Genomic DNA, 20,416 nt, shown 5'->3' on the forward strand with positions numbered 1-20,416 from the left:
TCTTGGGCACATCTACGCAGACCCAAAGCTTGTATTCCTTACTGACATTTAAGTTTATGAGAAACTTTTGCCTTCAGAAAGTATACGATGGAAAAATATATATCTCGGCAGATGACACTGAAAATGCATAATAATCACAGGGCAGTATGGGATTTTATTTTCAGTGAATTTTAGGGATTTGTTAAGATAATCAATGGTGATGTGCATGCTATTTTTGGTACATATTATGATTAATGGATGGGATTAGGATTGTGCTCTGTGGCTAGAAAGTAAAAAAAAAAAAAAAATTGGGTTGTTTGAGGATCAGAACCACAATACTGACAGTCCCACCCTTTATCCAAATGACTATCCGCTAGGTAGCCAGCTCCAGGGGTACGTCAAGCACACATTTCTTTAGCAGAAGAAATATGTTCAACATGTTTCCCTGTAACATTCAGGATAACAGCTTGAGCTAAGTTTAACAAATGGGAAAAAAAAATGCATAGAAGGGCTATTTAAGTAGGTGCTGGTTCTACAACGCTGTGTTGTAAATATTTTAGGTAAAACAAGTCCTCCTGGATGTCTTCCAGGCCTCAGATGACGTGGCAGAATGCAAAGAAGCCAAACATTATTCTGTGCCTCTAAAATTAATATTTCTCCATTCATCGATGATGTACATTAGAGGGAAGAAACCGGAAAGTATGTAAGTTTCAAAATCTGACTCCCTCAATACTTATTAAAATAAAACACAGAAAAACTCAACAAAACCAATTTACTCTAAAGCTATTCAACTGCCCCTCAATAGATTAGGCTGAACACAACACTCATCGTGATACATTAAATGTAGACAGAAGTCTAAATTATTTTTAAAAAGCATTTTAACACTAGTCATCTCACTTTATTATGTTAAATAAGTATTCTTTTCCTTTTCAAATACAAAGTGGAACAAATTTTAAAAACTTTTTTTTTTTTTTTTTTTTTTTTTTTTATCGGGCCGCTCACTGTTTTGTCCTCTCCCGTTGCAGAGCACAGGCTCCGGACGCACAAGCTCAGCGGCCATGGCTCATGGGCCCAGCCGTTCCGCGGCATGTGGGATCTTCGTGGACCGGGGCACGAACCCATGTCCCCTGCATTGGCAGGCGGACTCTCAACCACTGCGCTACCAGGGAAGCCCAGAAACTTTTTAAGGATAGTGGAGCATGTGTTTGGGGTACTTACTGCTGTTATCCTCTGTCGCTGGAGTAACTGCTGATTTGTAACAGACACATATGCAGGCAACTAGCTGTCTCCTAACATTTTATCTAAAGTCATACATTATGCACTATTCCCTTTCATCATTCTCTCAACATTTTAGTGCTCAGTTTCCTACCATGTGAGGCCATCTCTATTTTAGAATTCTGTAAACTATAAATTGTTTAGCAAAAACACTGACATTATCATAAACGGATCTGAGAATCCGCTTCCAGTCCAGTATATTAATATGTAATCTCAGAACTGGTCCTGTTACTAACATCAGGGCAGTCTTTTGAGAATGAAGTGCTGTGAGTCTACTGAAATTCAATTTCTTATTCTACATAATGAACACCAAAGTGAGACACACTTGATACCATCCTGAATGAGAGTATTTCAAATCAACATTGCATTTACAGTCCTTAGAGAATAACCAAGAGCTGGTTAGACTTTCTGCAGTTTCTATACAAGGAAGTTCTTGGTGGGGGAAGAGGTAAGTTTGAAGAGTCCAGAATCATGGTATCACAGTATGATTGTTTCTAATCCAAATAAGTAAAGGAGCTTGAGGAAGTGTTAGTGAAATCTGTGAAACGTGCACCGTGCTTGTTAGAGCAGCCTGAAATTTGCGTATTGGGAATTGTTATTATCCCACACATTCTTTAGTTTATGCCACAGTGCTCTGAATATGGAATATATCCTGATGGGTCTTGGCCTGAAGACCAGATGATCCTCATTTAAATCCCACTTTTCTGTGCTCTTAGATTACACGGGGGTACAATACTGACATGACATGCTAGAGAGTACATGCTCCTCTAGAAGGATGACGGCGATGCCATGTCCTTGGAGAGTTTGGTGATTATCAGTTGAACAGAGGTCCTGCTAAGACTTTTGGAAACAAATGCATCTGCCTGTTGCTGGAAGCAAAGAAAATGGTCTCCTTTTAAATTGGTTGGGCAGATATGCGTTAGTGGGCCTCTTTCAGAAGAGAGAAATGGTCTTGGATCTCCTTGTTTAGGAGAATGAGAAAATGCTTGCACAAGGATGGATTTGGCGAGGGGAAATTCAATGAAGTACTGCTTACAGTATCACCCTGAAATTCCATCTCATCTTGTATTGAATCAGCTGAGGAATTAAAGAAATACCTTAATGTCCTCCAAAGGAAGAAGGCTTGAAACAGCAGGAATTCATTGTCTTTGGCTACAACTATTTCTAAAGGGAACCCTGGAACCGCTTCTTTGTGGAGAAGAATTCTAGAAATATTTTCTGAGCCTAGAAGCAATAAAGAACAAAAACGGGTGTTTGTTATGTCTATATCCATTTGCTGTTTCCTACCCTGCATCTGGGTGGGAATCTCTACTTTCCTCCACCTGTCCTTTTCCTGAATGATTTTTAAAGACTTTCCAAGTACCTTATACTCTCCGGAAGAGCTATTTTTACAAGAACCCTTGGGATTGTGTCAGGAATGCAGATGTTCAGCACCAATTCTTATCCCAAGTCTTAGAAAACAAAATTCTGGAAAAAAACTATTATAACTTGCAGTAACATAAGCAAACACATATTGGCTCTTTATTTTATGTTTAATTAAAATTAGGGATGGATATTTCTTTCACATTCTAGGAAGCCCAACAAACCCCTTATCAGTAAAAACATTTCCAGGAAAACATTCACGTTTTTCAAGATTTAGAGAACCTCAGACACTAAGTTTCTGAAGAACACCACCAATATTCTACACTGATGTTCAAGTATTTTCTAGAAGCAATTTTATCTGCTTACTGGGGATATTAAGGCACTGTGATCACAATTAATTTGGTCAAGAGTATAAAGTTGAAATGAAAATCATTATTTTAACTCCAAGGCCACATCACTAGACCATAAGGTAACATACATTTCATTATTCAGGGGGTATAAATGTGTTAAGCAAATCTAAGCTCTATACTTTCTTGCTTTTTGTTATTTTACTTTATGGAAAATTTTCCAAAAAGAGGAAAGGAAAGTAAGAAGTTGAAACTCCAATTCAACCTTTTAAGGTGTTGACTTAAAGTTTTAGTATCAGTCCTGTCATCATCATACTGGATATTTCAACATGTTTGGGACAACAACAGAACAAAAAAGAATGTATTTTGACTACCAGTTATTTAAAAATGTGTAATAATAATGTTAATTTGCTTCTAAAACAATGTATATAATCACTGATTTTTATTTTTCAGATATAGCTTAAATGAAAATGTTAATAAATGCTTTTTGGTGTCTAATCTGTATTACTCCACCGAACTCCTCGTTTTGAATTAATACATACAAGGTTCTTCTCATTACCTTGATTACTATGAGCTGTTTATCTTGCAAATAATACTAATCATCTCCATTGACAAATATGTGAAGCACTCTTTCTGATTAGCAACGCTGGGAAGGCTGACAGCCAACTAGTAGCTCCTGAGTATGGGTGGGTGACTCTGGAAAAGTACACTCGTGTAAGGCATACAGAGCCACCGTGCTTAGGACTGTCTGCAGCACTGACTCTGTTAGGAGGGTAATCATTAGCTCTGGTTTCAGACCTCAATCGTCTCTAGGAGTACTGCTGCCTCCCCGTGCTGTGCTCTGGGTGAATGGCACGTCTGGAGGGCCTGGCTGTGGGCAGCAGCTGTCTGCCAGCACCCTAGATTCCTACGAATTGTACAAGTGCATGCACGCGCACACAGACACCCACAAACCAAGGGAAGTTTTTCTGGAAAAATCTCTCTATAGGCAAATTTCTAGAAAGCATAGTGGTTTTTTTTTTATGGCAGATATGTTCTTAAATTTCTTTTATAAGTTAAAAAAAATTCATATGGAAGTAATAAGATAAACGAAGCTAATTCCTATCTGTCTCTTATTAATTCTCCTTTTGGGATTTATTAATGGTTCGCATACTTCACATAGCTTTTCTGTGTAAATTCGCAAGCCTGCTTATTTGATTGCGAGAAACAAAGATGAACAATTATGTTGTCTTTTCAGACCTAATTCAGGCACTCTCTTCCTTAAGATTTCTTGGGTGGGGGTGGGGGTAGGGGGAATGGCTGGACTTGGTTAAGCAATGTGAGTACCTAATAAGTGGGAAAATTCCAAAGCTTCACTTGGTTTATATGGCTAAATATATCAGGCCTCCTTATAGCCCTACAATTACTGGTAGCCTGTCCAGGGCCATAAAACTGGAGATAAAGTTGGCCAAGACAGAACCAAAGGAGATAGCTTATCTGTTTTACTGTGTCTTCATATGTCATTCTGTTACCACAGTTGCTTTTCAAATGTGACCATAACTAGTCAGAAAACCATTCAAATAAATCAGCAAATTGTTAACATAATTGCAGCCTAGGAAAAGGTAAAGATGAAATGTTCCCAAATGAAGCTAGAGGGAAAGCTCTATTAATGTAGACAATAAGAAAAAAAAAGTTGAGGATACAAAAATTCCCTAATCTGGAAGTGGGAATTTCCATGGGGTATGAATGTGTATTTAAGAAAGTCTCATTGAGTCATGGAAAAAAATCTCCTACAGTTGGAATTTTCAAATTCTTTCAGCCACTACACATTTTATCCTTTTTTTCCTTTGTATATATTTCTCATAACAACACCTACATCCTTGTAATTTCTAAAGTACTTATCTCAGAGCAGTTTCTTTATTTTAAAATGAATGGTGTGAAAATGTTCCCAAGACTTGTATTATTTTATGGGCAGATAGAGAAGCAATATATTTACTTTAGGCCTATTTATTAACTTTGTATGCTTTTCCAAGGAATCTTGGCTGTCGGTCATATTTTTCTTCCTTTACCAATCTCATGTTTAATAGGAAAAGACAGTACTACGATTATGTGATTATTAAAAGACCACAAAAAGAAAAATTAAAAAAAAATTTTAACAAAGAATGGTGTATCTTTTTCCAGGAATTCAGCTTGAGAGAGCTCACAAAATGACTGGATTCCAAGAATAATCTGGACCTTTTATACTTGTCTTATATTTTATCCTTATATTGTTATTGTTTATTCTCACAGAGACTATATCTTGGTAACCTTTAACTGGGAAGAATGCGCCATATTTATAAGTACATGTGTATATGTGTATCTGCACATTTTAATAGCTACATTCGGCTGGGAGAGGGGTGTCAGATGGTCAGAATTCTGTTATTTCAACCTGCCGCTCTGCGAAATGGCTGACGACCAGCGGGGAAGGATCTTCACATTAGGGGCAATGGTTTGTTCACTGTTTACAACTTCAGCATCTAGCACAGTACTTGGCCCACTGTAGCACTTAATGAATGAAAAAAGAGGACAAAAGGACACCTGAGAACTGAAATTCAGGACATATTTTTTTAGAAAGAGCCCCACTCAATATTGTCCCCAACAGGCCGAACCTATAATTTCCTAACTTTTGCAGGATTGGACAGTACGTTCCTTAGGGTCTTCGTCAAGGCAGAAGTCCCTTGCACATAGTAGGTACCCAATAAATGAGCTCCGCTGAAGTAGCAAGCTAGATTTAGAAGGCTGTTGTGAACCTGACACACTAGTAACAGTGGAAACTAAATGCAAGTCCCCAAACCCAAACAGTCTAAAACGAGGTACTCAGTAGCCTATGAAATGGTTAAACTATGATCTGCACTTCTGGCCTAACAAGGCACAAAAGTACACAGAGCACTGTGGAAGGCCTTCCTTCAAAATTCTTAACATAAAATCTGACACCCCAGATTTCAATTACCTGGGTAATCCATTTCTGTGACTACCTCACTCCTTGATGGTGCCAAATAGATAAAGTGTTATTAAAATAGTCCTGAAAATAACCGGCACTCACTCAACTCGGCAGCTCATCTCGTACTGGATGAAGGATGGGTGCTTGTGCCGAAGGCCCAGCAAATCTGCCTGCTGATTAAGCAACGACCGGCAGGAATCAGAGTGAGACAGGGGAAGCGTGTGGATCAGAAGGCACAAGTGTTGATGACGGTCTATCTCGGTGCTGGGCACACTCAGTGGAGACCTGACTACCACTGCTCAGGGCCTGCAGCCTGGCTGGGTGTGAATGAGGCTGGGCCCACGGCAAGCGTGAGGACAGAGACATCTGGGGAGACAGCTCAGCGCTCTCGGGTGGAGCTGTTTCCCCAGGTGGGAGAGGAGGAACAGACAAGGGGAAGCAGGCTTTCCAAGAGGTCAAACAGCAAGGTCAAAATTCCAGGCCGAGGTTCAGGGAAAACCCGGATCAAAGGCTGGGTCACAAAAGACAAAAATAACAGTTACTGGGGTCTCAGTAATGAGAATGGAGCCAGGAGCAAGAAAAGCCTTGAATCTGAGCCACGACGATCAAATACTTTGATAGTCACTGACTTATTTTCTTCACCCTCTCCCTTCTTACGATAAGGGTTCTAGAGAAGTAATGCCAAGGACACGGACTTGGGGTTAGAAGACTGAGCTTGAGTCCCTGTTCTTTCATTATCTTACACATGATGCTGAACCTCTTTGGGCTTCTATAAAGTGGGAATTCCCACTACTCCTACCTCACAAGATCATCGTAAGACTCAAATAAGATCGTAAAGAGGGGACTGTTCCATAAACTCGAAGTGTTAACAGAATGTTACTTGTTGCTATAATTATTGTTGAAATGACTATCCTGCCTGCTTAGAGCTAGAACTGGTCTCAGATGATGGCTCAGTAAATGAATTATGAGTCCTTTTGCAAGCCTCAAATGTTCAGCTGATAAATGCTCTGACAACTGGCTTGGCATTCTGAATCCTGTCCATTGTAACTTACGCATCATTTCTATCTCCACTGATAACATGAAAAGCATCTGGGGTGTGGGTGGGTCCATGACATCCTTTTATATGGTCTGGTAAGCTTTGGAGGGTGTTAGTGACTGGCCACTGGCGCCTTTCACATCTGCTGAGTTGCAGTCTGAATATCATTGTTTCGACTTTTGACTGTGTCCATGGTGTCTCGAAGAGAAGAGAAATCTCTTCATAATCAGCTTATCCAGTGTGAGTTGAAACAATGCTTCTGTGTGCCTGGCTGACCCCATGCTTCCTCTCTCATGATGGGTGCCTTGCTCATCTTCGAAGATGAGGGCAAATTCATCACAGTACAATTTATACTGTTTTGGTAGTTTTGCCAGTAGTTCTGCCATCCTCAAGCTGAAAGAGGATATGGAAAATCCATCTCTAAAAGATGTCTTTGATCAGCAAATCTTAGTTTCAGTAAGTCAGTGATATGAAACTTATGTCAATAATGAGATAATTCAACCAGTACTTTCTTAACAATAATACTGGTGGGGGTGGTCATGTTTGAAACAATAATGTCCTCAGTGTCTCTGTCACAGCACTGCCGAACACCCCTATTGCTTTCATCTGGTCTAAGATCTCCATGGAATCTTTTTAAAACTTGGTTCCCAGAAAGCATGAGAGAGTCACAGTCTTGAAAAGATCTAAGCTTGCTGCCCTCTTTCAATACGCAAGGCCTGAGGCCGGCCCAAACTGACAGTTGATTATCTCCGAACATTTTTTTAGTTTCATGAACAAAATAGAGACTCCCTGAACTGCTTTAAAATGTGAGCTGATTTGCAGGGCAATAGCTTTCCAATTAAGCTGAAAAAGAACACCATTTTGTGTTGTCCTTCAAATGCCCAAACTACGGGTGGCAGGACCATAGTGCAAGGCACTGGCGCAGGGGCACCAAATACATAAACAAGCATTAAATATACTTTGCTGGATTCCAAAGCAGACCCAAGGCCGTCTCAAATTATATATGTATACGTTTTTAAAGTGAGGAAATGAGGACCAAGGTAACTTTTAAGTAGAAAGAATACGTTGCAGCCAGGAATGAGGTCGGCACACAGGGTGCACGCTGTGAGGTCCTGCCTGGTTGGGGACGTGGCTTACAGACTCATCTCTCAGTTTGCTCTAGCAGCCAAGGGGAAAAATCAAACCCAGAGCACCACATGACTCTCAGGGTCCCCAAGGACCAAGCACTTGTTGGTCTTAGAATGTTCTTGGGGATTCTTAGTCTTGGTTCATGATGCTGCAGAATGAGAGCTGGAGCCTTGAACCGAATCTTATTTTCGACTGGCAGCGAGTATTAAATTCTGTGGTCTCCAATGGTCTGGATCCCTGAATTGGGCTCTGTTTCAAACGAATGTGATAAATCCAGCTTCTCTTAGATGTGAAAGTAAAATTCACTGGCTGTGTAAACAGGTATCCTGTAGACATACATGGCAAGTGAAAACTTGGTCAAACGGCTAATAATTCAACTCGAACTGAAAAATGTGTAAAACGCAATGCATCACTATCCTCTCATGTTTCGAACAAATTTCAAAAAAGTTCTAACTGTTCATTATTGCTTGTCCCATATCAAATTTGCATTAAACTGATGGTATGACCCCAGACCAAGATCTGGCCCTGCCGAGCCCCCGGGTAACAGATTTCCCAACCTGCGTGATGATGGATAGTGAGCATTTCGGGAGTCTCAACTGCAGAGGATAACAGGTGGGTACGATCCAGCTCCCTGACACCTCAGCAGCCACCTGTGACGGGAGATCCATCAATGGGCAAGGGATGTTCTTCAGTAGACATTTTCATTCCTTCGCTCTGCCCTGTTATTTTACAACAATATTGCAGCAGGTATTTTATCTTCAACAATCCGCCAGACACAGCACAGAAAATACTTCAATAGGGCCTTTAAAAACAGTTCACTGGGTTGCTCACCATCTCTAATACTAACCCTCATGTATTAAACAATGTGAAATCATTTTGCTCATTTAAGGTTAAGACTATAAAATGAGACAGTTTAAAATGGTACAATCAGAAGTGGAATTCGAGAACTAAAATATTAGAAATAAATTATATTGGAATCACCACCACTTTTTTTTTTTTTTTGCGGTACGTGGGCCTCTCACTGTTGTGCCCTCTCCCGCTGCGGAGCACAGGCTCCGGACGCGCAGGCTCAGCAGCCATGGCTCACGGGCCACCCGCTCCGCGGCATGTGGGATCTTCCCGGACCGGGGCACGAACCCGTGTCCCGTGCATCGGCAGGCGGACTCTCAACCACTGCGCCACCAGGGAAGCCCTCACCACCACTTTTAAAATAGTTATTTCTAGAGGGAAATTATTTTAGTCTAATTTATTTGAAATTAAGTTTGAATGGAACATCTGCAATTCTACAAAAAGTTGTAATATAATAGATGACCATTTAAATATATGCCTCTAGTCCCTAGAAGTCATACAAATACTATGTGGTAAGTGAACTGATTTTTTTTTTCCAATAAACACACCAGGAATTGCACTTACAAATAAGTGTTACTGCTAAAAGCACTCACTTTTGTGGGCTATATGCTTGTGCTAAAATGTTGTTCATGTTAAAATTCTATTTGAAACTTCTCTTCAGAATCTCTTTCAGAGGAAATTACTGTGTCATAGAAGACAGAGTGCTTTTACTTCACTGTCACTTTTTGCTTCTTCTGAGAAGTTTTACCCAGCTAGATCACCCAGCCTTTCCACCAGACTTAGATGTGAATGACTTTGACTATTTCCTAGAGTCTAATAAACCTTTAAAGTCAGGGGTTTACAAAGCTAAGAATTTTCAAAAGGATGTGCGTGAGGCAAGCTGCAATGTCAGTTTCAACAGAGAAGTACCAAAAATATTCTGAACGACGGTATTCTTGCAATAGCTGTACAGTTCCCATATAACTATTTTGAAAGGAAAAACACTTCACTTGGATATGTAAGGCTTGGTTATGTTTAAAAGTAATTTCATTATGTTAAAAATAATTTCACTACTTTATAGTTGGACCTTGCATTGATGGGAACAAATAAACAAGCTTCATATAAAAAGTGCTGTCACGTGCTTTAAATACAGGTGTGCTGAGACCTATCCATTCCTTAGAATTGAGGCAAACAGTGGAAGGAGATGAAGATGAGGATTTTAAAGTAAGACGGTCTAATAAGCCATGGCTAGTAAAGCAGGACATCTCTCAAAACGTAGACAATGTGATTACCAGTTAAAATGCTAAATTCTATTAGGTTGACAAAAGTTAAAAGGAAACCAATTCTGCTACTTCTGGTCAATGGTTGTACCCTAAAGAAAATGGAATCTTTCTTTTTAATGTCCATAAGCCTTTTCTGAAGGGCATGTCTCTTAATAACCTTCATTAACTTCTGTTTGGTTGCCTAAGAGTTGTCTCTTATCCAAAAAAAGTTTAACACAGTCTCAGTAGAGATTGTGTTTATTTAAGCTTGTTGGAAAAACATTCCTATCATTTCAAGAATGACTAAATATTTTTCATTCACATAGCTGGCATTCCAGACTCTGTTTTCCTGCCTCTGTTGATTAGATGAAAATTAGCAGGCCCAAGTCTGAACTATTAGATTCGATTATGATCTTAGTAGGAAAATTATGAGACTCCTGGCAGTAATGCCCATTTAGGTATGGGAAGTAAACAGCAGAGGAAATAAAGAGGAACCTGCCCCTTGCAGGCCACTTCCACAGGGAAATACTTAATAGGTGGGACTGCCAAATGCCGGAAAATCACAGGCAAAGGTTTCTCTAATCAAGTGTTTCAGAATCAGCTCTGAACCATACCATTCTAATGTTATTTGAAATACCTAAAGATATTTTAAATCCCCAGAGAAAACAAAAATACTATGAAATTCATTCATGAACAATTTTGGATGCTTAGGTTAAAGGACACCTAGGTTGACACATGGTCATCTGCTATGCATTTGTTACCCCACATATGACCTTATTTGGACAAGCCAAAAAACACACTGTGCTATATTTTAATTTCCATTTATGGAACTAGTTTCCAGGACACTTAGAGTTAAAGGATGAAACATGCCTAACAGTCTTTGAAATATTATGAATATTTTATTATTCTTGGCCTACTAATAATAGCATAGTATATGGCACTGAAGCAGTACCACCCATAAACTGAGTTTTGATCCCTGTTACGTACCAGAACATTAATATCATGTGACCCTGTAGCATCTTTGACTTCACTGCCTCTGGGGTCAGCCAAACTATGTTTGATTCCTTGCCACAGAAGCAGTAGCTTAATCGTTTGAGATACTGTTTGGTGAGGAAGTATTATGGGCGGGGCTGGAAACATATTTTCTTGTTTCAAGGAATTCCCACCCAGATATGTGCCTGGTACAGACTTTTCCATCAGCCCAGGAGAAACCTCATTTGAAGGGTGGCTTGATTCAAACTATATCAGAATTTATGGAAAGAATGTAGCGCTCCCATAAAATCAGTATTGATGATGAGGAGGACAGTCTATTTCACAGCTCAAAGACCTCCAGCCCTTTAGAGGACCGCAGCACATGATCTACTGGGTGAGCTGATGCTGAAGTGGCTCATTAAATCCACAAGGTCAAGAAATGCCTCATGTCCTCTCTTCAACACTGTCCCAGGTAGGACCAGGATTTCCCAAGTAAGGGATCCAAGACAGCCGGCTGGCAGGAAGATGGCTGATGGCACAGCTGTCACGTTCCATCCTAAGTCCAGAGAATTAGAAAGACTCCATGGACAGGGAGTCAATTTTTATTCCTCCACTCCAAGAGTTGGTTAAGTCCAGGTTAGCAGAATCACGAGGCCTGCCTGAAACTCAGCTCAGTTTCAGACAATAACTCTGCAAATAACTTTCATTTCAAGTTCTTATTATGGAAAAAATCTTTAAAATACTGAAGTAGATAGAATAATATGATGGACCCTCATATACCCGTTACTCAGCTGTGACAATCTACAAATAACTCTCTTATTTCCTGTGTGAATTTGGAAATAGATTTTGCTTTTGTTTCAGAGAAACGGAAATAGTACAAAGGAAAGTACCCATTGTGGTTGGAAAGTACCCAACCACAAGCATGGAATTTATTTACTAGCAACTCAAATCCTAATATTGAATGCTAACTTGTAAAATATTACCGATGCTGTTTCTAGTTCTTGAAAGTGACACTCCTGGCGTTGGCTCTGAAATCCCCAGGGTCATCAAAACCATCAACTCATCCCAGCTGGAGACTCTGCACATACTGGGCCTAAAGAACACTCAGGTCACAGTGGCCACCTGGGCAGGGTCCAGCCACAGCCCAAGATGAGACAGCAGATCAGATCTGACATCAAGACTAATCAGGGATGATGAAATTCTTATCTCCTGCATCAGGTGGAGATGGCCTCATACTTGTCCACATATCTTGCATTTTTCTTGTTGCGTCATCACGGTCATGTCATTACATCATGAAGCCAGTATTTCTCTCCCCAACACCTTATCTTACTTTTTTTTTTTTTTTTTTTTTTTTTTTTTTTTCACGGGTCTCTCCCTTTTTTGGCCTCTCCCGTTGCGGAGCACAGGCTCCGGACGCGCAGGCTCAGCGGCCATGGCTCATGGGCCCAACCACTCCACGGCATGTGGGATCCTCCGGGACCGGGGCACGAACCCGCATCCCCCGCATCGGCAGGCGGACTCCCAACCACTGCGCCACCAGGGAAGCCCCCTTATCTTACTTTTAATTATAAAACAAACGGATATTTTTTTTCATGGAAAATGGCACCCTGTCCTTAGGGTCCCTCTGACATTAAGAATCAACTTAGACAGGATTTACACCTGGCATTACTGGGAAATCAACTAGCAAATTATTCTCAATACCTAACTGTGATATTAAAAAAAAAAAAGTCTAGCTGAGAACAAGGCAGTGGCACTTATACACTCTCAGCGCAGGTCTTAAAAGCAGTACATTAAATGTGACAGTGAGCATTAGCCTTGGAGGGTCTGGAGAAGGCCCACTTTAATTCTGTGATTCTGGACTTCAGGGGCTGAACTGAGAGAGGATAAACCACAGTTTACAAACCAGTCTTGGAAGACTGCCCCTGGGTGGGAGTCGAGAGCTACGTGCTCAATCAGGAGGGTGAGCAGTCAATCTGAAGCTAACTGGTCCAACTCACCTGTAGGCGTCTGGACCCACCGTGTGCCAAACATAATTCATATAACACTCTGCTTTCTGTTCTCAAAGTGCATTTTCAAATAGAAGCATTTATACATTAATCTTTCTTCAGTTCACCAGAGGTCAGCATCTGACCCCTTTCACAGCATTGGTTAAGGAAACCCTCTATCAGGGTCTGTTGTCTTATTCTAGTCTTTCCCCCTTCGCTAACTCACTCACTCATCATCCATTCATTAACCATTTTTGAGCACCTACTTACATGACAGGTGCTGTTTTAGGGATTCAAAAGCATACGGTAAATCCTAGCTCATGGGGGACGTAGCCTCTTTTAGGCTACTGGTCAATAAGTGCACTCTGTCTCAGAGGCAGTATCCTTGCAGGGGTCCAGAGCCAGGGCTCTGGTGATACACTGCTCTGCCACTTCCGAGCTGTAGGCCCTTGGGCAAGTTACATGACTTCTGAACTTTGGGTTCTGTGATCATAAATTGGGATGGCAGTACCTGCACAAGAGGGTAGGTGTGAGGATCAAATAGGCTGATGCTCTTAAAGCACTGAGGCCTGGCTCACAGTCACAGTGTGCAAGAAATGTCAGCTACTCTCATTAAGGGCTACAAACAAGATGATGCAAATGGTGCTAGATGCCAAGGAAGACAATTCTGCTGCCCTCCTTTTTTGTTTTTAGTTTGTAAGAAAATAAGGACATATCTCCCATATAGATGCTTAAACTGCAAACTTTATTTGCTATTCCATGTGCTTCCATTCTAGCTTTTTACAAGGGCCAGAAAATAAAGATAATGCAATTGATGAGCAAGAGGAGATGTAGAGAAAAGCCAACAGAACAAACCATAAGAATACAGTCAGTTATAGACTTACAGACTGGGATGGCTTATCTGTGTACCTGAATTGGGTGTTGACACTAACTTGCTAAGACTTAATCAAGAGAGTACTTAAGTGCCAATTTAAACAGCACTCAGGTACTTATGAATTGAGTTAGCTGTCAAGTAACAACATAGTCTTTAAGGGCCCCCAGGTTCACATTCCCAGTCCTCCAGGAGTAACCAAGCACATTATGTTGTCATTTGGAAGGTATGTATCTCTAATAACAACAGCAGTCACAACAAGGCTCTTCCTCCCTGAAGGTCCAAACACACTATATTTGGTGATGCAGTAATTTATTTAGGAAGAATCTAAACCCACAATCCTTGTGTGGGGTCCCTTTCATCAAATTTCAGACTCTGACTATGTACCTTGGGACTGTAGCTAATAAAGGTGAGAGCCAACATTTGTTATGCAATTATGCACAGAGGAATTTACTGTGTATAAACTGCATAAATACCAGTCTTTCTGTTTCCTCCAAATAATTCTGGCTGATTAGTTATTACACAACAATGCCTTGCTTTTTTCTTATTCTGTCTAATCCTTTGGCTCTTCGGAAATCACCTGAAATTCTATTTAAATAGGCTATTGAATGACTGCTGAGAAAAATATTTTTGAATACTTCCAGAGTCTTTCTTGGATCCTGAAAACTAAGCAAGAAGATTTATTTGCCTTGCATTATTTTGTAAGTTTATTATTATTAATAAATAAGTTTATTACAATATTATTCATAGATAATAATAAACTTTTATGATCATTATCCTAAGCTGTACATTGTTTTTTTTATCCCCATGCCAAAAGAATCTTCTGTCTTCTGAACACATCTTAAAATGAGGGTGTCACTGGAGAGTAAACACAGTTTTATGTGAAACTTATTACTTAACTGACTTTAAAACAAAAACAAGAAACAGAAGATAAATTAGTTCTCTGAGAACTAAACAATGGAACCTTCTGCAAGGCTGAGACCAGCAGAGCCTAACAGCTTGGAATAAAGATGCCAAGTCTGGTGAAGTGAAGGAGACAACCTGAATGTGAGGCTTGAGAAGCAAATCGAGGATGAGTCTCAAAGGCATCCTTCCCCCAAGGTCCTCAAATTCAGGGGAGAGGGCAGGTGGGAGATCACATCAACAACACCCGGAGTAGCTGTCAAACTGCAAATGATCTCCTCCCCTGTCATCAAACTCCTGTGTGTCCCAACACAGGGCCAAAAGCCAGAGATGAAGAGAGACAGAAGGGAACTAGAAATAGGGGCAGGTGGAAACTGAGATGACCTCTGGGAGCAGAGGAAGCAGACAAAAATGTAGTTGAATCTGACAGACTTCAGTTGATCCCAGCTCAGCCACATATTGGCAACTGACCTTGGGAAAAATTATCTAAATCTCTCTAAACCCTAATTTCTTCATCTTTAAAATGGTATAATAAGGCCTTTGGCAGAGGGTTAATGTGACGATTAAATGAAATCAGGTACAAATAAAAAGCACTCACCCCACAGCACCTGAATGCAGACATTCTGTTTTTCCTGGTTTAATTTAAAACAGTCTAAATAGTTTCTTTGAAGTTTACTAGGAGTTATCCCTTATTTAGCTTTGTGTCCGATGTGGTATCTGGATTACGGAAGGTTCTTAATAAATTTTTTTGGAATTAATGGCTGACCCAAACTGTCACTCTTTTCTCAAACAGTGGAAGATTACAACGTGACCCAGCTGTTTCAGAGACCAAACTCTAAGTGATCAAACTAACATCTACTTCCTACCCAAACATCTATATGACATAAGAATAAATCAGTTTCTCATACATATAATATATATTTTTGTCTATTCACCAACTGCTTCCCTTCTCCACTCACCACAATGGATATGCTAATGACAGCCAAAGATGAGGGCAAAGGGTTTGCCTTTCTTACTTTTAGAAAAAAGGCCCTACTTTTTTTTTAACAAGTTTTTCAAAGTCTTATTTTCAATCTAGACTCAAGACTCATGAAGTTAAAGAGTTACTGTTTACTGGATTTTATATATGTTTTTAATTTTTCTTACATTATCATGCACATACATATACTTAAATAGTTCAAACCAATAACAGACTGCCCCTAATTCCTAGGGATAGATATTCCCATCTTCATCAGCTTCAGAGGGCATCTTTCCTTGTAAAGCTGACCGTACATCATCAAACATTATTGCACACTCCTTTTTCCAGCACTGAAACGCTGCCTTCAGGGGATAGGAGGAGTATATGTGCGAGGTGGGTGGGTGATTTCCACAAAATTGGTCATCTGGAAGCTATAAAGTTTTGGAGTGTGGCAGCTGCATTCTGAGTAGAGTAATGGTGAGGGAATTGGTGATGTCAATAGAACCAGAATCCTCCAGCTTAAATTTTTATATGATTTTTAAGGTCTTTAATAATTCTAACCCCTCAGAAGTTAATGAAGCCAGTCAGGCAAACTCTGAAGTCTGAGTTGATTAAAATTTCGGTAGAAGCAAAAAGACTTCTTGACAGAGGACTCAGTCTACTTGACTGAATTTCTGAAAAGACCTGTCAGTTCCTTAAAAGCTGTTTTAAAAAATTCTAGGAGGATCCATCTTCCACAAGGACTAATTTTTGACCCACTTTAGTTCATTTCACTATGCAAATGTGCTTCTTAATGACGGACACTCTCTATTGGAACTGTCAGTATAGATATTCAATCTCTTGTCTGTACTAACAGACATGGACCAAGGATTAAGGCTGACTTGAGTAAGTGTGCAAAGAATCTTCCCAGGATGGGGGAAATGGCCTGGAATAGCGGTTGGGATGGAAAGACTAGTCCAGGATATCTCAGGCTCTCTCCATGAAACAGGAAGAGAGGTAGTGAATGCAGGTAACCAAGACATAAGAAAAAGCCCGAAAGGAACTGCAAAGCCACAGCCATCGTGATATTAGAAGCAGAACGGATGCTCAGGGTGAGGACTCCAGGCAGTGAAAACCACCTTTGATGGCTCCAGGTTTTTCATCTAGTTGCCAGGACTCTTGGGCTTATGTAAGCATTACAAGTTGAACAAGCTATGCTTTGAGTCATGGGTCTTATTTCCAATTTCATTTCATTTCATCGTGACCTTTGGATGTTAATCAGGCTTGCGGTGAACTGATTTAAAATGTATGTATTCCTTGACTGTAACGTATTCAGATAAGCATTATCTGCAGTGACAAAATAAAGCCCACACTATTCTCACTGTAAACGTGTAACATTTCCCCCAAATGATTAGTTTGGGCTGTATAATAAATTCATCTGCAACTGGTAACAGCATGAAGCAGACATTATGCCTGAGGAAACAGAAAACAAGCAAGCACATACTGGTAGAAGCTTATCCAACACGAGATATTCGCCAGGGGCTCGTTAGAATCTACAAGGGTTACCTTCACACACAGGGCAACACTCCCCAGGCACTTTGACGGGGTTCATGCAGCTCTGTCCGCAGGCCGTCGCAACACAGTGGGGTTCTCCGTTGATGCACTGGCAGAACGTGCAGTCGTCCTCCCGCCACCGGTCCCCATGGGCACGGATCTGACCATTGGCATAGCAGCCAGCGGGATTATTGAAAGGATACACGGGATCTAAATTAAAACGTGAGTTCAGAGTAAGACTGAGGGCATTCTACATCTTATCTCTGCCTGCACCTAGAGACTTTTTTTTCCCAGGTTCTCGTCATCAGCAGTTCTTTTCCAGCTGTGCTCAGCAGAAGCTCAGGGCCACAGGAGGTGTCTCTAGGGGGACATGCAAAAGCAGCTGTCATGCTGAATTTCTGTCCACCCATCCTGACACGGCACACAGGGCAGGGGATCTGAGGCATAAAAACCAATGTGCAGGTGTTATCATTTCATAAAGGTGCAAAACTTCGTGGATGGAGCTGTGGGTTGGTTGTGAGAAAAAAATGCTGATCCATTTTAGGCTCTGACGATGCCTTCTGAGTTGCCAACTTAAATGTTTATTACACCTCCATTTTACCTCCTGTAAAGTGGAAAGAATAATGCCCCATCTAACTTATAGCGAGCCTGTTATTTCTAGGACTAACTGAAGTCTATCTCACGGTGCCTGGAGGCACAGTGAGGTGTATACAGTTCCCTGCTGTGGCCTTATTCAGGACAGGACTGACACAGCTTCTCTAAACCATTCATGGCACTGCTTGTGCCCTGGAGGGAAAGCTGTGAACCTACGCCATTCTTCTCCCCCAAGCTGAGCAGTCAAGCAGCAGCTGAGGCTGGGGAACGTAGGTAGCCAAGGATAGTGTAAAAAAGTTTTCTGAGGTTGCTGACAAGCACATAAATAAAAAATCCCCAAATATTCTTATAAATGAAAGCAACTAGATAAATCACTCAATGTTCTTTTTCAGAAACATAAAATCTGGCCTCAAGAAGCAAGTGCTGCTGTGCTGGAAGCAAAGTCCAGGCAGTTCCGAGTTTGGTCCTCTTTATTCCAAAGAGGTAGTAGGGCATTACAAGAGAGTGAGAGGGCCCAAACTGAAAAGCACGCAGCCACAGCTTCAGAAGGGCAGTCTGCCAGACATGCAAGCAGCCAAGAGACCTGAGTTAGATAAGACTTTATAAAATTTCTTTATAAAAAATATTACACTGCATACTTCATTTCTACTTTGAGCCTGGATTTGAATTCCAGGAAGTGAGACATAACCGGATCTATGCCCAGACAACTCATTATGATTATTACACAGAGGTCCATATCTATGTTTTTACATGACCAACTGCTACATAGTTTCAGAGACTATTTACACACCGGGGGTAGTAGCTAGGGAACAAATCAATTGGGAAGGTTAAAAGTTTGATGTGACTTTCTTAAAATCCCTGATGACACCTAAGAAGTGAACCACCTTTCTCCCATGTTAGCAAAAATAATTTCTAACAGGGAAGGTGGCCTCCCTGTAATGAACCACTGTTCAATGTTAGGAATGTAGTTCGCATACTCTAAGCAATTTCATATCTTCAGTATTATGTGGCAAACAGAGCTCAAATACTGAAAAGAAATGGATTTAGAAAACAGAAAAAGTTACGGAACATGGCATGAAATTCTGTCCTCCCGTTTCACGTGTGGAGGTAAGGGCAGGGTGAGTGTCAGACATGAGACGGATGTGCCTGACTCCAGACTGAAGGTCTGTGGTCCGGGCAGGACAGGAAAGCTCATGTGATCCTCTTTTCTGGGGAAACAGTGTAGTGCAGTTAGGCCAGAGACACGGTCAGGCACTCACTGTTCCTGGCTTCACTGGAAACTCAGACAAGTGACTACTTTTCTGATTATCCTGATCCTTAAAATGTGTGGACTGTAGTATATGATATTCAGAGTTATCATTCTGAAATGTTTATTATTTCTGCATAGGAGAGACAGGAGGGTCGAGCCTGTTGGAGGAACATGGACCTATTATTTCTTGGAGGGAAATGGGGAATAAAGAGAAAGCAGGCCCTGGGGATCCTTCTGCCCAGGGCCACAGTGGACACTGTCTGAGCCTTGCCTTAGTGTCACCACCATGCCACACCATGACCCTACTCTCACTACCACACATTTTCAAAGGACGGGGAGCCCTGCTCTCACCTGGACTGGCATGGGTATCGGAAAGGAAGCAGGGTTGGTTCCTCTCTGAGCTGACTGGCTAAGGTGGTCAGTGACTAGGGCGGCCCTGTCCTAGCTGAGCAATCTGAGGGGAGCAGGGTGGGTGGAATTCTGATGTCAGGATGGAGAGAAAGTCCCAGGACTTGCCAAGGAACTGCTGGAACCACAGAGGAGGAACAGAAAGCACCTCCGGGAAACCTCACGTCCATCTGTGGAAACAGGTGACCGCTGTCTACACCCAGGGTGTAACTTCCCTCAGGGAAGTATTGACAGTTTCACACAGTCTACCCAGCATTATCGAAGTCCTAAAAGGTAGACCATGGTGACAAAAAATGGGAACTTCTTCAATCTTCCTCTATTTTGGAGTGAGACTGAAGTAGGTCAACTGTGATATTAAGTCCCTAAACCATGTCTCTTCTTATTCTCTGACTGGCACCTGTCCTTACCTTCACACACAGGGCAGCACTCCCCTTCGGGCACATAGTATCTCTCGCAGTTCAGCTCACCACACTGGGCGGTGAAGCAGATGGAAACACCCCCTTGACATCGACAGAACCGACAGTTGTCCATTCGAAACATATCCCCATCGCTATACTCCACATTGTTGAATACACAGGCTGGCTTTGTTTCTAAAGGAGTTAAAACAAACATGGCAGATTCAAAGTCATTTCTCTGGTGTCCTTTCATATTTTTCAAACAGCCTCTAGAAAATACTGTCTGACAGCAGGTTAAAATTTGATGGAAATTTACTACACTCAATATAATTTTTTACAACAGAAGCAACAAAGCAATGCAAAGTAAAGTAG

The 20,416-nt window shown here is 41.1% G+C and overlaps 1 protein-coding gene across 5 annotated transcripts in view; it reads right to left on the minus strand.

Moving 5' to 3' along the window:
* Nucleotides 1–20,416, minus strand: part of CRIM1 (cysteine rich transmembrane BMP regulator 1) — a 217,198-nt gene that overhangs the window by 65,232 nt on the left and 131,550 nt on the right. For all 5 annotated transcript variants that reach the window (XM_027113394.1, XM_027113395.1, XM_027113398.1 and 2 more), the window contains 2 exons: nucleotides 20,057–20,239; nucleotides 17,411–17,608 (listed from right to left, as the gene is read on the minus strand). In XM_027113394.1, the coding sequence (XP_026969195.1) occupies nucleotides 17,411–17,608; nucleotides 20,057–20,239 (381 nt within the window). The remainder of the gene's footprint in view (nucleotides 1–17,410; nucleotides 17,609–20,056; nucleotides 20,240–20,416) is intronic.

The sequence above is a fragment of the Aethalodelphis obliquidens genome, unplaced genomic scaffold (genome assembly GCF_003676395.1).
Source record: "Aethalodelphis obliquidens isolate GAN/ISIS:26980383/991018 unplaced genomic scaffold, ASM367639v1 scaffold12, whole genome shotgun sequence".
NCBI classification, from domain to species: Eukaryota; Metazoa; Chordata; class Mammalia; order Artiodactyla; family Delphinidae; genus Aethalodelphis; species Aethalodelphis obliquidens.